General features: G+C 40.4%; 1 protein-coding gene across 3 annotated transcripts in view; it reads right to left on the bottom strand.

Moving 5' to 3' along the window:
• The window catches only part of PGM2 (phosphoglucomutase 2), a 51239-nt gene extending 38720 nt beyond the window's left edge, over positions 1 to 12519 (bottom strand). For all 3 annotated transcript variants that reach the window (XR_014023192.1, XM_081303215.1, XM_081303214.1), the window contains exons 1-4: positions 12375 to 12519; positions 8750 to 8917; positions 1749 to 1855; positions 415 to 499 (exon numbers count right to left, since the gene is read on the bottom strand). Coding sequence is in view for 2 of the 3 variants with exons in the window: in XM_081303215.1 (XP_081159341.1) it covers positions 415 to 499; positions 1749 to 1855; positions 8750 to 8917; positions 12375 to 12425 (411 nt within the window). In the remaining variant the exon portion in view is untranslated. The remainder of the gene's footprint in view (positions 1 to 414; positions 500 to 1748; positions 1856 to 8749; positions 8918 to 12374) is intronic.
• Positions 12520 to 17685: the final 5166 nt, after the last annotated feature.

The following is a 17685-nucleotide window of genomic DNA, read 5'->3' as shown; positions in this document are numbered from 1 at the left end:
AATAAATAAATTTAAAATAAAAAAAAAATAAGACAGGGTTTGAAGTGAATTCAGATTCAAGACCCAAAAAGTTTCCTTATTATGATAGTGGGGAAAAAGATCTACACCAAATTAAAAACCAGACAAACAAAAACCATTTTGCTTACTTACTAAAATATTATTAGAATGCAAGCAAAAGGAAAATCACACCTAAAAAAAAAAAAAAAATCAACTCTGATGAATCCAGTGTTGAATACTAGAAGATTATTAGGATTTGGGTAAACTTTCCTGGAGATAAAATAGGTGGCCTGATAAAAGAAGAGGTGCAATTCCGTCACTGAAATACCTGAATCCCAACAGCACTGAAGACTAAAATTCAGCCAAGTCCCATCCTGGATCCTGTGACAGGAAATTAGAAAAGGAAATGGTGCTTACCACAAAGGGCGTTGGGGTTATACCAGAAAAGAGGTGCACAGGAATCCCCTGGCTGATGAAGGTGGTTGCAGCAAGTCGCGCAAACCTAGAAACACAGGGATGAGGAAGAAAAGGAAATTCGGTCGTCAGGGCTGTGGGTGAAGTAAATGGACTTGGAACCCTTCTTTAGGCTGCACACAGCAGAAGGAGCAAGGAAAATGTTTCTCCCAAATATTTACTTTGGCATGGAGTAGTAAAGCCTTACAAGTCATCTCATTCCATTCCACTGTTTTACAGAAATGAGACTAAAGCCAAGAAGGGCCAGGCAATGTGCCGCACGTCCAATGGTCACTCAGCATCTGAGCATGTGTCAACTTAAAAGCAACAGCTGTCAGGGTCCCTGCTGCCCTGTTCTTTTGATTCTGCTTCATTAAGGACTCCACAAACACCTATCGAGGAATAGTAATTCCACCCACCACAGGACATCTGAAATGGAGACATTTTTAGTTGTCACATGGGGGAAAGATTTCAATGACTGTGAATTGAAAATGTCATGATGTTGCTTACACGGGCTACATGATGAGGCCTGGCATGGCTGTGTTTGTACTGAACACCTGCAGACTTTCATTCTTGTTATTATTCCCCAGATGATGCAGTATTACTACTACTTACATAGCATTGACATTGATTAGGTATTGTAGTAATGGAGAGTTCATTTAACGTATATGGGAGGTGGTGCATAAGTATATGCAAATACTCCATCATTTTATAGAACATCCATAGGTTCTGGTATCTGAAGGGGTCTTGGGACCAATCCCCCAAGGAGACCAAGAGATCTCATAAGTACCTTCCAGGTTGTTGTGAGGATTCAAAGAGTAAATACATGAAAGCCTGGTGCACAACCAGCACTCGAAATGATGACTGCTATTCCTATCATCACTACTATCATCATTATTCACTACGGCTACGGAAGAGAGTCCCACTGATTAGGGAATGTTATAAAAATGCAGCCTGAGACGGGTGTTCAAGAATGGGAAGTGGACCATGAGGCTTGTGAACAATGGAAGAAAAAAATATACATAAAAGCAAGCAAGCAAGAGGGAGAAATAATATTGCCACTTGAAAATTTTTCTTCCTCTTAGATACAGATTACTTTCTAAATTGTCAAAGTCATTTATTTTCTTAACCCAAATCTGGAGCCAGAATTTTCAAAAGTTGCAAAGAGACTTTACTCATCACTTTTATTGTTAAGCAATGTAGCTAATGAATGTATTTAAAGTCAAGCTACTGAAATGTTAAATAAAAATAAAACTATAAACTATCAAAAGACTATTTCCTAAAAAATGTCACAGTACCTTCTGCTGCTCCCTCCACTGGATGGATGAGCTCGGGCGTCAAAGCTGATAACAATGCCCCTCTGCTTCAGGTCACTGAACTGCTCTTCCAGGTATCTACAAAATCCCTAAAGACACAAAAAGAGCATGTGTTTTAACACATCCTTTTTATACATATGATATAGAAAAGTTAGCACCAAATTACATTTTTTTTTTACTTTTATAGGAGAATATTCTAGCAGAGGGAGAAAAAAAATAGGCGAACAACTGGAAATCAATAGCTTTATTTAATATCTATGTGTACCAGGCACTTAGTACCTATTATCTCTAACCCCAAATCAATTCTGCTAAGAAACTGCATTTCATAGATAGAAAAATGGTAGCTCAGAGAGGCACAGTGACTTGCCCAGTTTCAGGCATGTAAGTAGCACAGCCTGGTTTTGTCCCGAGGTCTGGTGAGAGGTGGTTCAATGAGGGGGTTAAAGCACATGCCTGGAGCCAGAACCCGGATTTGTACTTCACTCTGCCACCAATGAGCAACTGACAAGTTTTGTAACATTTCGACACCTCAGTTCCTCTTCTGTAAAACAGGAGTAACAGTTCCTACCACACAGGGCTGTCATAAGAATGAATGCAAAATGTGGAGAATCCAATACCAAGTATATGTCACTAAGAGCACAGTTCTAATTCTTATTTTCCTGCAAAGCCTGTATTCCTTCCTCTTTGAAAATTAAGTGATCAAAATCAGTTTTGTTTATTTGGGATATTATTTTCCAAAACTCTAAAGGAGGCCATAATCAGTCCAAATATAGGGCATAACCAATTAGAACAAATAAAAATTGTGTCGTTTGGGGCTCTCACCACCTACCCAGACCTGATAGTGTACACGACTCCTGCACCCCAGTGATAGACTGATATCACATCACTCTCAAATACAGAAGATTGAAAAAACAGTGAACTTGGAATTCAAGATGCAGTTTACTGGATATTATTATAGAGCAAAGAGATCTCTGGTTTTGTAATAATGATGGTTCATATTACTTACTTCACTTCAATTAGAGAAAGTCTTATAAAAATAACTATAATTCTTTTATTTATTTATTTATTTTTTATTGGTTGTTCACAACATTACAAAGCTCTTGACATATCATATTTCATACATTAGATTGAAGTGGGTTATGAACCCCCAATTTTACCCCAAATGCAGATTGCAGAATCACGTCGGTTACACATCCACAATTTTACATAATGCCCTATTAGTAATTGTTGTATTCTGCTACCTTTCCTATCCCCTACTATCCCCCCTCCCCTCCCCTCCCATCTTCTCTCTCTACCCCATCTACTGTAATTCATTTCTCTCCTTGTTTATTTTCCCATTCCCCTCACAACCTCTTATATGTAATTTTGTATAGCAATGAGGGGCTCCCTTCATTTCCATGCAATTTCCCTTTTCTCTCCCTTTCCCTCCCATCTCATGTCTCTGTTTAATGTTAATCTTTTCTTCCTGCTCTTCCTCCCTGCTCTGTTCATACTTGCTCTCATTATATCAAAGAAGACATTTGGTATTTGTTTTTTAGGGATTGGCTAGCTTCACTAAGCATAATCTGCTCTAGTGCCATCCATTTCCCTGCAAATTCTATGATTTTGTCATTTTTTATTGCTGCATAGTACTCCATTGTGTATAGATGCCACATTTTTTTTATCCATTCATCTATTGAAGGGCATCTGGGTTGGTTCCACAGTCTAGCTATTGTGAATTGTGCTGCTATGAACATCGATGTGGCAGTATCCCTGTAGCATGCTCTTTTAAGGTCTTCAGGGAATAGTCCGAGAAGGGCAATAGCAGGGTTAAATGGTGGTTCCATTCCCATCTTTCCCAGGAATCTCCAAACTGCTTTCCAAATTGGCCGCACCAATTGGCAGTCCCACCAGCAATGTACAAGTGTACCCTTTTCTCCACATCCTCGCCAGCACTTGTTGTTGTTTGACTTCATAGTGGCTGCCAATCTTACTGGAGTGAGATGGTATCTTAGGGTGGTTTTGATTTGCATTTCTCTGACTGCTAGAGATGGTGAGCATTTTTTCATGTACTTGTTGATTGATTGTATATCCTCCTCTGAGAAGTGTCTGTTCAGGTCCTTGGCCCATTTGTTGATTGGGTTATTTGTTATCTTATTGTCTAATTTTTTGAGTTCTTTGTATACTCTGGATATTAGGGCTCTATCTGAAGTGTGAGGAGTAAAAATTTGTTCCCAGGATGTAGGCTCCCTATTTACCTCTCTTATTGTTTCTCTTGCTGAGAAAAAACTTTTTAGTTTAAGTAAGTCCCATTTGTTGATTCTTGTTATTAACTCTTGTGCTATGGGTGTCCTATTAAGGAATTTGGAGCCCGACCCCACAATATGTAGATCGGAGCCAACTTTTTCTTCTATCAGACGCAGAGTCTCTGATTTGATATCAAGCTCCTTGATCCATTTTGAGTTAACTTTTGTGCATGGCGAGAGAAAGGGATTCAGTTTCATTTTGTTGCATATGGATTTCCAGTTTTCCCAACACCATTTGTTGAAGATGCTATCCTTCCTCCATTGCATGCTTTTAGCTCCTTTATCAAATATAAGATAGTTGTAACTTTGTGGATTAGTCTCTGTGTCCTCTATTCTATACCATTGGTCCACCTGCCTGTTTTGGTACCAGTACCATGCTGTTTTTGTCACTATTGCTCTGTAATATAGTTTGAAATCTGGTATTGCTATACCGCCTGATTCACACTTCCTGTTTAGAATTGCTTTTGCTATTCTGGGTCTTTTATTTTTCCATATGAATTTCATGATTGCTTTATCTATTTCTACAAGAAATGCCGTTGGGATTTTGATTGGCATTGCATTAAACCTATAGAGAACTTTTGGTAATATCGCCATTTTGATGATGTTAGTTCTGCCTATCCATGAACAGGGTACATTTTTCCATCTTCTAAGATCTTCTTCTACTTCTCTCTTTAGGGTTCTGTAGTTTTCATTGTATAAATCTTTCACCTCTTTTGTTAGGTTGATTCCCAAGTATTTTATTTTTTTTGAGGATATTGTGAATGGAGTGTTTTTCCTCATTTCCGTTTCAGAAGTTTTGTTGCTGATATACAGAAATGTCTTTGATTTATGTGTGTTGATTTTATATCCTGCCACTTTGCTGAATTCATTTATTAGTTCTAGTAGTTTCTTTGTAGACCCTTTTGGGTCTGCTAGGTATAGAATCATGTCATCTGCAAATAGTGATAATTTAAGTTCTTCTTTTCCTATCTTTATGCCTTTAATTTCTTTCGTCTGTCTAATTGCTCTGGCCAGTGTTTCGAGAACTATATTGAATAGAAGTGGTGATAGAGGGCATCCCTGTCTTGTTCCAGATTTTAGAGGGAATGCCTTTAACTTTTGTCCATTCAGAATGATGCTAGCCTGAGGCTTAGCATAGATAGCTTTTATAATGTCAAGGTAAGTTCCTGTTATCCCTAGTTTTTCTAATGTTTTGAACATAAAGGGATGCTGTACTTTGTCGAATGCTTTCTCTGCGTCTATCGAGATGATCATATGCTTCTTATCTTTAAGTCTATTGATGTGGTGAATAACATTTATTGATTTCCGTATATTGAACCATCCTTGCATCCCAGGGATGAATCCTACTTGATCATGGTGCACAATTTTTTTGATGTGTTTTTGTATTCGATTCGCCAGAATTTTATTGAGGATTTTTGCATCTAGGTTCATAAGAGATATTGGTCTGTAGTTTTCTTTCTTTGAGGTGTCAACTATAATTCTTATTTTGGTTAAGGAGATACTTCACAGTCTATTGCTAAAGCAGTATCAATGTAGGATTGCTTTAGTTTCCCCTGACAGACATACTGCATTAGGCACATCTTCTAAGGTTCAGTGATTCAAGGAAATTAGGATACATGGATATTGGTTTTATGGGCCCCTAGAAGGCATGTAGACTCCTAATACTCTACAGCTTAAAGAGCAATTGAACCTGTCACTTTTCCTAGTCAACCTGTATTGTTCCTCAGCGGTTAAGTGGGCAAAAGAGCATGCAGCCTTATTCCAAATCCTTATATCTCCAAATTCTCTAAAAATCTCTGGGCCTACTGAGCACGAGAATTTGAGGGAATGGCCAAGAGAAAAGGATGTTTATTCTAGACAAATGAGTCACTGGGGATGAGGGAGGTTTTCAGAATTGAAAAGTTATTATAAAACACAAGAAGGAAATTTGTTTTTCTGACTTTAAAAAAAAGTAGAATTATGATCAATACTTATAAGCTACAGAAAGATTTTGGTTCAAAATAATGATACCCTTTTTTTGTTGGGGGGGGGCACCAAGGATTGAACACAGGGGTGCTTAACCACTTAGCTACATTCCCCGGTCCTTTTTTGGAAATATTTTATTTAGAGACAGGGTCTCACTGAATTGCTTAGGGCCTCTCTAAGTTGCTGAGGCTGGTTTTGAACTCTTGATCCTCCTGACTCAGCCTTTTAAACTGCTGGGATTACAGGCATGTGCCACCATGCCCCGCCTTGAAACCTTCTCTTAATGAGAATGTTCCAGAGATAGACTGGGCTATTTCAGAGGGCAGTGTGTTCTCCATCTCTGATACGTCATAGCTAGATTAATTAATTTAAGCTCAAGGATCACAAGCAGCATAAAAGAGACACAAATCAACTGTCCAAAAGAAATGATAGTCTCTATCAATGAGGCAAATAACACAGAAACTTTCCTCCAGCCTCTGCCCTGTGATTTTGAAATGTTCTTCACTCACATATATCAAACCAGGCAAATTTTAGAGGAACCTGTGGATGGGACTCCACAACCAAAGAGTGCCCACACCATAATGAAAGTCAGAACTGGGATAAGGAACCAAGATGGCTATACATCCGCATTCTCCCTGGGGAATGCTCCTTACAGCTGAGGTGGAAGGCTGAGGGGGCTGTTCTGGGAATTTTCTTTCCTCCAAGGTTAGAACTACTCCTGAAGTTAAAGATGTTCCTGCTGCTCTCATAAAACTTTCTTAACCCTGTCGTCCTCACCTCCTGTTGTAAGTATTTCCACATAGCTAGAAGATCACTTTTTGAGTGGTAAGTTTGCAAAGAGTGTTCCAAGAGGTGACTGGCTGAATCAGATGACCTTTAAAATATCTATTCATCTTGATTTTATAGGACTCTTAACTAAAACAGGATCTATCCTCAGAAAAAAACTAATTCTTCTAGGGGAAAGTAGGTGAGATAAGTTCTAAGACTTATTTGCGGATGCATTTACTCATTCTTGAAAACTAGATATAATGGATAGTGGAGAAAAAGCTTTTGGTTCATTGAGAATCCTGAGATCTCCTAACAATGTCCACAAACATGTCCACAATAGCAGGTGCAACCAACCATGGCAATATATCCCATCCCAAGATCTGACATTGACCTTCTTCCAATGAGAAGTAGGTTTCTACATTGCCTCTCCTTGAGTATGAGCAGCCTTCCTTTTAACAGATGGGATATGGTGAAAGTAATTCTGTGAGGCTTTCAAACTTAGTCATTAAAGTCAATATGGCTTTTACATGTAGGTGTTCCAGCCCTAGTGATCCCAGTCTATACCAGCAATAGCTTCAGTTATGTGAGTGAAGAATACCACAATTTATTCCAAAATTTATACTCCAAAACTGGCTCAGATGATGCCAAGAGGAGCAGAGAAGGGCTGTCTACATGGAGCTCTCCCCAAACTGGAGATCTGTGGGCAAGATAAATGTGGTGGTTATGTTAAACCGCTGTATTTTGGGTGATTTATTCTACAGCCTTAGTAACTGAGACAAAAAGTGATCTCATTCAGGGGCCATACCTACACTGAAAAAGTATTCCCATGCATACCACCTCCTAAGCCTTCTGCCAAAAACATCACAGAGAGGCCTGTAGCTTAGTAAGTTTGTGGCCAGGGTTCCCAGGCTTATTCCTTAGATAAATTTTCCTCATTGGATTTCACTAGAACATGCCCGACTCTGCCTTTTACACAGGGCTATATATGTAAGGCACATGTTATCAATGTTAGGCAATTTTTCTAGCCTTGGCTTTCCCAGAATTAAGGAAATGTTTCTTAATTTATTTTATTTTCTTCTGGTGCTAGGTGGAATGTTCATTCTTAACAAATCTAAGGAGTTGAAGAAATGGAATAAGCTATTCTACTTCATTTCTCTCAACAACCCTTCTCCCAGTTCTCAGGGGCAGCTCTTCTGTTTTGTCACATTCCTCATTTCTATTCCTAAAAGTTGGGTTTTAACTTTGACAATGAACATCACAAATCAAGGTAAGGGAATTCAGTAATAAATTCAACCAGTGAAAATTTCATTCAATTTAATACAAGTTAAAACTAAATAAAATAGGCTCTTGATAACTCTAGCAGGAACTTTTCATCACTAGCATCTATTTAACCATGGTAAAAATAAGACCTTGACAGTCAGCTTAATAGGTGGTCTTGTACTGCAACAGAATCACCATGAGGGAATCTGTTTTAGTCATTAATACATCCTCAATGTTTGGAACATAGTAGGTACACTCAATAAATCTGTTAAGTGAATGGATGGATGGATATATGAAAGGCAAAATGAGTTTTAAAACAAATTGCTTTGACTAACTGCACAAGCCTTACTTGATCAAGTAAATGGTACTGACTCCTTGCACTAGCTAAGTCCACAAGTAAAACAAATTAGGTCTGTCAAATACAAAAGGAGCCAGGGGATACATTAAGAGTAACTAGGAATTACTCAGGTGCAGTGGCACAAGCCTGTAATCCCAGCAGCTTGGGAGGCTGAGACAGGAGGATCACGAGTTCAAAGCCAGCCTCAGCAAAAGCGAGGCACTAAGCAACTCAGTGAGACCCTGTCTCTAAATAAAACACAAAATAGGGCTGGGGGTGTGGCTTAGTGGTCAAGTGCCCCTGAGTTCAATCCCTGGTATCCCCGTCCCCCACAAAAAGAGTAACTAGGAATTATAAAAACGTGGTACCTGTGTAGTCTGAATGATGGTCAAATCATTCATATGAGAAATCCCTGCTCCCATGGGAGCTCGAAGGCCAGCTGTCCCAAACTCCATTCGGGCCCCAAAACATTTCTGAAGTTCTTCCATATTACCTTCTGCAATTAGTTGTTTCACTGACTCCAAAGTTAAAGGATTCTGCAAAAAAAGAAATATATATAAAAGATACATCCAGATGAATAAGAATGAAAAGCCTGCAATAAAAAAAAAAAGTCCCCAAAACAACAAAAACCAAAAAAAGAACAAAAATCCAGTTGGGCATGATGGTATACACCTAAAATCCCAGCAACTCAGGAGGCTGAGGCAGGTCGATCACAAGTTCAAAGCTAGCCTCAGCAACTTAGTGACACCTTTTCTCAAAAATGAAAAATAAAAAGGGCTGGGGATGTAGCTCAGTGGTAAAGTGCCCCAGGCTCCATCCTCAGTACAAAAAAGAACAACAACAACAGAAAGAAACCACAACAATTCTAATCTCTGGGGGAAAAATACATACATATAGGGTTTCCAATTTTTTGATGATTTCGAAGTCTGAAATAGAAAGTTAGGTTTGATGTTATAAAGTATTATTTTCTTTATCAGGGCAAGCATTTTCAGAGAAATGGAAGACCCAGAGTGGGATTCAAGACACATCACTTACCAACTCCATGTGCGTGGGTAGGTTATCTAGCTTCTTAAATTCTCAGGTTCCCTATCTTTAACCTTCGAACAATATAGAACTTCCCTGACAAATTTTTTAAGGTTTTAAATTAAATTAATGAAAAATGTCTTTCTCCACTTGGCACTTATATAACTAAATGTTCATTTTCTTCCATAATGTCCTCAAATTTTTCCAAGGAGTGATAGAGTATACAATATAAATCAAAACCAAATATTCAACAGTGCTTTATAAGTTGTACAAGGTGTTCATATAACTGATTAAATTTGAATCTTGTAATAACTCCTAGAAGTAAGCAAGAGATGGAAGACTTTCAAGTGTTTTTTAAATTTTTTTAATTATTTTTAGTTGTAGATGAACACAATACCTTTATTTTATTTATTTATTTTTATGTGGTGCTGGAGATCAAACTTAGCGCCTCAAACATGCTAGGCAAGTGCTCTACCACTGAGCTACAACCCCCCCCCACCTTGCATAGTGTTTTATAGTACAGAAATTGAGTTTCTGCTTAAAGTATATTATGGGCATTAACCTAGCTCCTTTTCTATTACATTAATTGCTTCAAACAGAAACTACCATGAATAGCTTAAGTTCATTTTACATTGCCCTATTTCTTTGTACAACAGTTGTAGAAAATGTTAAAACTGGAGAAAAATAATGACAATCACATTAATTCCCCATCAGACTTTTAAATTAAGAGTTTCGGGAAATATAGAGATAGCACTTCACTTCTATTTTATAGTTATTACCCATTTAGATGAGCACTTAGGCAAGATGTGACCACATAAACTTTGAAATGCTATTGCAATAAAACCTTGACTTCCTGGAATTATGCCCATCTTTCCAGACTGTTCCAGATTCAACAGAAATCGCGTACAACCCCCCTTTTTTGATTAAAAGCCATACATACTATTATCTTACCCATCAAATTGTCAGGTGCCCCCAAGGAAGGGCTCAGAACTGGTACATAAAAGAGGCTCAATAAATATCTGTTGAGTGGATGAGAAAACCTAGACTTCACAGTCACATCAATATCCAGTGATTCTCTCATTCATAGTGTAGATGTGGTTAATCTTAATTGGCCTTGGATATCTATAAAGGACCCAGTAGCCTGAGAGAAACAAAGCAGACAGAGAGATAATGAAAAGTCAGAGGGCAGCAGAGATGAGAATCAGCGCTGGGAGTGACCAAAACTAATCCAGGAAAAGCACAGGGATGAAGGTACAATGGAAATGCAGAGGCTGCTTCCCCAGCCTTGCATGGTATCAGACCAGCAGCTGCAATGCTTTTTGCTGGTGGGAGTTCCATGAATGGGCTGGTGAGGTGCCTGAGTCAAGTCAAAGAAGAAACAGAGGAAAAGAGCATCAAGGACAGGTGAAAATTAAAAAATAAATAAATAAAAAGACAACATCCCTTTCACTTCTACCCAGCAAGGCTACCATCTCTGCCAGGATGCATCATTTTGTAGAAATTATATTTTATTTTCCCTCAAAGGGAAAGTTTTATGGAAAAATGAATGACAAATTCTGACTTTAAAATAATGCTATATACTGCAGTTACTAAATTATCAGAAATGGAAACATTTTCCTTCCCTTAAGAATCAAAAAGTTATTTTTTCCAGAAAAGAAAAGTTCCTATAAGGAGTTGTAAATAGCATCCTGGAAATGGGATTTGCTGACTTTTCATACACAGAAGCCAGAGAATGGCAAGTAAAGAAAAAGACAGGGCCCCTCTCACTGGACTGCAGTCTCCTGGATTCATTCATTCAACAAATATGTCAGGCATCTACTGTGTGCCAGGCTCTGTTCAGGCACTAAAACCAGGAAGTGAGAGCAGCCAGCACTGGCTAAATAATTTTCAGGAACCTAGCGCAAAATGAAAATGATTCAACAACTAAAAATGAAACTGTTCAACAATTAAGAATCTGAAGACAAAACAGCAGAACATGACATTAAGAACAGGCTCTTGTGGGATCACATCCTGTCCAAGTGCACAGTGTCACCACCCACTGAAGTCAGCCCTGGACATAGATACTGAAATAAATAAATCTATAAGTGTTTTTTTGTTTTGTTTTTGTTTGTTTGTTTAGTTGTTGCTGCTTCCAATTGCAGGAAGCACTATGGAAAAGAACTGGCAGTTTAGAGTTAGTATTAGAAATAAGTTACTCTTAGGAGTTAGGGAAGCCTTTCTATGTAAGTTACATAACAGAAGCAATAACGTGAGACCCTAGACCCCAAACAGCTTTTATAATAGAAGATACAAGCTCAGCAGAAGAAAGCAGAGAAATGTTCTGGGCAAACAACAGCACCCTGAAGGAACAGATAACAAAAGATAGACTGAAATTAGGAAAGAGGAAGTGCTGTCCAGAGCTGGGTCCCAACTCTCTGTTCTAAGAGAGTAAACAGAAAAAGTGACGCTATGTCCAAAGGGGTCCTTGTCTGGGAACTCCTGAGCCAGCCAGGTCCACTCGGGAGGGCCCTGTTTGTAAGAAAGCCCCAAGGAAAGGCGGATCGGAACCTTACTCTGCAAAGATCCCAGAGGAATAGGAGGGACTATTTTGGATCCCTGGGGCTGCACAGCCCACTGCAGAGGGTGAGCGGGTGTGAGTGACAGAAGGCGTGCAGTTCTCAACTAGACAGAGCCCGGAGTCCTGCGGCATTCGGACCTCCCGGGCTCATCCTGCAGTCCAGGCTGGCCAGATGGCCGGCCTGGTTTGGGGACAACCTTTACCGGACTAATCTGAATGCTGCCACATGCCAGCAGAAACCGGGGAGGCTGGTGGCCGCCGTATCCGCATCTTTCCTGGGCGGCGGCGGGAGGGCTGGCAGGGGAGGGAAGGAAGGAAGCTCGGGCACCCGCGCTCGCCGCAGGAAACGCAGCGCCGCGCCTGGGGAGGAACCAGCACCCCCTCCGGCGCCCTCAGTCCCGCTCGCCTCTCACCTTGTCCCAGCGCAGCCACTGGGCGGTCTCCTGCTCAAGCCGGGCGTCCATGCCTATACCACTGCCTCCTAATGCCGGTGTAGTCGCCACCAAGGTTCCTGCGCGGCCACTGCTGACTGCAAGAGGCCGGATGACTCTTCCGGAGGGGCGGGGCGGAGAGAGGGCGGGGCCGGAGGGCGGGGAGAGGGCGGGGACACCGCGGAGCAGCCCGCCGCGCAGCCGGAGGAAAGTGACGCACAGCTGCTGCGTGCAGCTTCTTGTCTTGCGGTTGGCAGATGCGGCTCCGGGGGTTGGGAGTGGGGGGGTCTATGGTAGCAGCTGGCGCGTGAAAACTTTTTTGCCATCATCTCTGAGAGCTCCCGAGACCTGCATTCATGCGATAGCTATAGGTTGAGTTCCTCACTGATAGGAGCCTAAAAATCATATAGAAATAATAAGTAAGACAGACGTGAACAGTGGGAACATGAGGGTAACCAGGGCGACTAGTGCTGACCCCCAGCATGCTTTCTTTTAAAAAAATTCCTTGTTGCATTCTTCAGCAAACAATCCGTTGTTTGCAAGAGAAATGCAGGCCCCAATTCTCCTCCCTGCCCATAAGTACAGTTACTCTGAAGAGGAGAGGTTTTGTGATCTTTACACAGACCAGATTCCAGAAGTCAGGGAGCTAGGCAAAGCCCCCTAACCATAGAATCTCCAATTTCCAATCAAAATGGGTCAGAGGAGGCCTAAGCGTTGCCTTAGATCTTTAGCACATCATTATAATAGTACAATCTCCATGGGATAAAATCACACACCTGGAAACTTGGAAATCTAAGACAATGCTGCTGTCAGAAGCCAAGAGGTGGACCTGGGCAGCACCCCCTGGAAACTTATCTGTGAGCCCCAAGAAAACTGGAGGGCAGAAGGTGCACACTGTCCTTTTCCTTCCGAGAGGACCCACTCTTTCCCTTGAGAGTGTCCCTTTTTCTCCTTTTCGTAGACTGTCTAATAAACTTATGCCTGCTACATGAGCTACATGTCTGAAATCTTTAAGGTGTCATTATAAGAACCAGTAACTGACCACTGTGGTTGCCTCAGCTCTGCAGTGGGGCTCTTGCTCTGTAACAGGAATTCAAAAGGCTGAGAACAGATGACTGGGTGGGGTGGCATATGCTTGTAATTCCAGTAATTCAGGAGGCTGACACAAGAGAATCACAAGTTAGAGGCCAGCCTCAGCAACTCAACAAGACTGTCTCAAAATAAAAATAAATTAATCAATAAAAGGGACTGGACTGGGGATGTAGCTCAGTGGAAAAGCACCCTGGATTCAATCCCTAATACCAAAAAAAAAAAAAAAAAAAAAGGAAGAAGGAGAAGAGAAAGAAAAGAAAGAAAAGATAGGAAAGGGAAAGAAAAAGAAACCAAAGCGTAGAAAAATCTTGAAAATGAACAAAATTAAAGTGTTAAGAAAAGTAGACTGGTGGAACAGAATGGAGGGTCCAGAAATGAGGCTACCTGTGCATGTGCAGTTTATTTCAGAGGCAGCACTGCAGAGCATGGGAAAGGACTGTCTTCAGTTCATAGTGCTAGATGACCTGGAAATCCACACAGGAAAAAGAAAAAAGAAACTCAACACCCACCTCACACCTAAATTCCAGGTCAGGTGTCACTTTAGGTGTGAAAGGTAAAATGAAGCTCTAGAAACCAACATAGATGTACCTCTTCCTGATGATAGGATCACTAAGCCTGAAAGATGCAGAATCTCAGCATGAAAAAGCATGTGCAAGACTATTCCTGGCAGCATTAATTATAAAAGCCCCAACCTGGACACAACCCAAATATCCACCAACAATAGTATGGATAAATACATGGTGGTATATTCATACCAAGTTGTACAAATAAATTACGGTAATTCAGGAGGCTGAATTATATAGTTATACAGCAATTATATAGCAATTATGTAGTTATACACAACATCATGGATGAATCTCATAAACATTATGTTAAGTGGAGGAAACAAAACCATCCTCCCTACCTTTCCACCCCCCCACCAAAAAAATTTTTAATCATTTAACTTATATGAAATTCTGGAATACGTGAAATTATAAGGTCAGAAAACAAATCAGTGGTTTTCAAAAGCTGGGAGTGGGGATGGAGTTGACTATAGAGGGCACAAAGACATTTTTGGGGTGGTGGAGGTGTTGCAGTTTGATTGAGGTAGTGGTTGCACAATTCCATGGGTTGATCAAAACTCAGAACTGTGCACTATAAAGGTAAATGTCACTGAATTAAGTTGTATGACAATTTTTAAAAGTTTTAAAAGATTAAAATCTAAAAAGGAGGCAAATGCAGTCTATGGCCATCTAGAGAGGTTTCCTTGGGAAAGAGGAAGACTGCTCTCTGGGATTCTGGACTTGTTCTATTTTTTGACCTGGGTGAAGGTCACAGTGGTGTGTTCAGTAATTTACTGAGCTGCAGTTTTATGAATAGTGCATTTCCTGTTTGTTCTACTTAAATTGTAAAAAGAAAAATATATATATATATATCCAGGATCTGTAATATCATTTAAGTGTAATGTAAAAGGCATATTAATCATACAGTCATAGAAGTTAATTCATAATAATCAACTGATAAAATTTCAGGAAAAGAAGCAAGGAGATCCCAGGTTGACAGAGGCTGCCCTGGTCAGGAAGTTTCTCTGAGCATTTGCGCTTGAGTAGAGACAAGAAGGAGGATGTGGTTAAAGTCTGGGAGGCAGCCTGGCAAGTGTGGTCATTCCCTTGCACAGAGAAGAAGAAAAGAAGAGGCTTTCTTAGTCCAGTTTCTGTTGCTAAAACTGAGTCCCAGAGGCTAGGTAATTTAGAAAGATGTCTATTTAACTCATAGTTCCAGAGTCTTGCAAGTTCAGGATCAAAATTACTCTGACAATTATGTTTCCAACACATGAACTTTGGGGGAGCACATTCAAACTATAGCAAATGGACAGTCTTGGCTTCCCCATCCTTCACTCTGCAGTCTGCTCCACTCGGGCTTTCTGCTTTCTCTGCACCTGACCAATGTTCTTCTCAGTTACACTGGGGCAGAAATTGTAGGGCAGAGAGACCAGGCAGGGACTACTTACCACTTACTTGCCAGAGGTGCTCTCAGATTCCCACCTTCTCCCATGGTGGGGGTGGAGCCAGGTGTCTAAAAATGAGCAGTCCCAGGCCTCAGCATGCGTATGAGTCCCTCCATGATAAATGGAGTGGTTGCAGCTGAGTCTCTGCTAGGGGTCAAAAGTCGTGTAGAGTCAGGTTAGCAATGAGATGTTTTGACACCATTTATTTAATTTATTTATTTATTTATTGGTACCATGGAGTGAACCCAGGGGTGCTTAACTACTGAGCCACATCCCCAGCCCTTTTTTATATTTTATTTAGAGACAGGGTCTTGCTCAATTACTAAGTGCCTTGCTAATCTGCTGAGGCTGGTTTTGAACTCTCAATCCTCTTGCCTCAGCCTCTTGGGTTGCTGGGATTGCAGGTGTGTGCCACAGCACCTGGCAACACATCTTGTTATATTAGAAATTTGCAGACCAGAGTTACGTCCAATCAAACAGCTTAGACCTCATCAGAGACACCAAGAGGCAGGTTTCTCAATATTTCTTTATCAAACCAAGAAAAGAAAGCAAGTAAGATTTTCAAGCGGCAAGAAACTTCTAACAAGGAAGTTGCCAGACTGTAAATAAATTCTCCTGCCATACTGAGACTGCACCCAGATCTTAAGCCCTGTGCTGAAATATGTTGCACAATAGTGAATTACTGCCATCTGCTTCCCATGTGAAGCAGAAGTCTCTCCAAAGTCATGTTGGGATGGGGCAGGGGTTGACATTCGGGGGGTGTCCAACCATGGAGGTTTTTTGGTTTCTGACAATGATCCTACTGTATCTTGAAGTTGCTGATTCCCCACATTGAATAGTAGACAAAACCAGGAAGGATCCTTAGGGAAGAATTCAGACTTCCTGTTTTATAGATGAGGTATAGATTCACAGAAAATTTGAACCTATCTCCAAGACACACTGCTGGCTAATAACATAGCCAGAATCTCACCCTGAGTCTCCTGATTTCCTAATCCAATACTCAATCCAATACTCTACTCAGCCCATTTCTACACAGGCCCATAGAAGGAAGTTCCATGAACTCTTGTAGTCTGTTACCACGTGATAACAGCCTGCTCTTGATGAAAAGCAAATATTAACCATCTCTGACATTGATAATGTGAGCTGATGCTCAAAATAACTAGATTTGTTTGTGCAGGCTCCCTCGCGGCCTAAGAACTCTTTTTCAGGTGGATGTCTCAATATCCTTGGAAGCCTTCCCAACATTTCCAAACACCTTGTCAGCAATTCTTTAGTTCCTCTGTGTCCAGCCCAGGGACAGTTCTTCTAACACTTTTTATTTTGGGAAGTTTCGAATATTTACTAAATCAATCTCCATGTAACCATCATGCAGCTCAACAATGATCAATCCGTGGCCAGTCCTGCTTCATCTGCCTATTTGCCCCTCCTGTATTTTCTCTGAAGAAGGTTCCAGACATAGCATCATTTTGGCTACAAATATTTTGTTTTCAAGAATGATTTGTGTGTGTGGTACTAGGGACTGAGCCCAGGGGTACTCTACCACTGATCTTCATCCTCAGTTCTTTTTTTTTTATATATTTATATTTTGAGTCAGGGTCTCACAAAGTTGCTCAGGCTGGCCTTTAGTTTATGATCCTCTGTTAGGACTTCAGCCTTTCAAGTCGCTGGGGTTACAGGTGTGTGCCACCACACCCAGCTCAGCTAATATTTTGGCATGTATTTCTGAAATGCAAAGACATTGATCACAAGACCATTATCTCACCTATAATTTTTAACATTAAAGTTAATAATTCCTTAATATAATCAATTGTCTATTTAGTGTTCAAATTTCCAATTATCTATTGAGTCTTGATTTTCTTTTCCAGTTTGCTTGAATCAGGAGCCAGGTTGCTAAGTCTTTTAGGTCTCCTTTAATCTGTAGGTTCTGCCTCAATTATCTTGCAATTTCCTTGTCAAAGACACTGGCTCACCTGTCCTGTAGGATGTCTCTACTCTGGATTTTGCTGATTTAGCCTGTTCCTCTCTCTCTCTCCTGTATTTCCTATAAATTCATTTTATTATAATTCTCTCTTGTGGTCTTTCCCTCACTGTACTGTGAACTCTTGGAGGACAGCAATGCTATCTTGTTTTTCTTTGTCTATCCAGAGCCTAGCATTGTAAGTGTCCAATAAATGCCTAAAAATATAAATATAGTTGAACAGCTATTGGTTCTTT

The sequence above is a fragment of the Spermophilus citellus genome, assembly GCF_964194105.1.
Source record: "Spermophilus citellus genome assembly, chromosome: 8".
Taxonomy (NCBI): Eukaryota; Metazoa; Chordata; class Mammalia; order Rodentia; family Sciuridae; genus Spermophilus; species Spermophilus citellus.
Note: the sequence above shows the minus strand (reverse complement) of the source record. Positions and strands in the feature narration are given on the sequence as shown.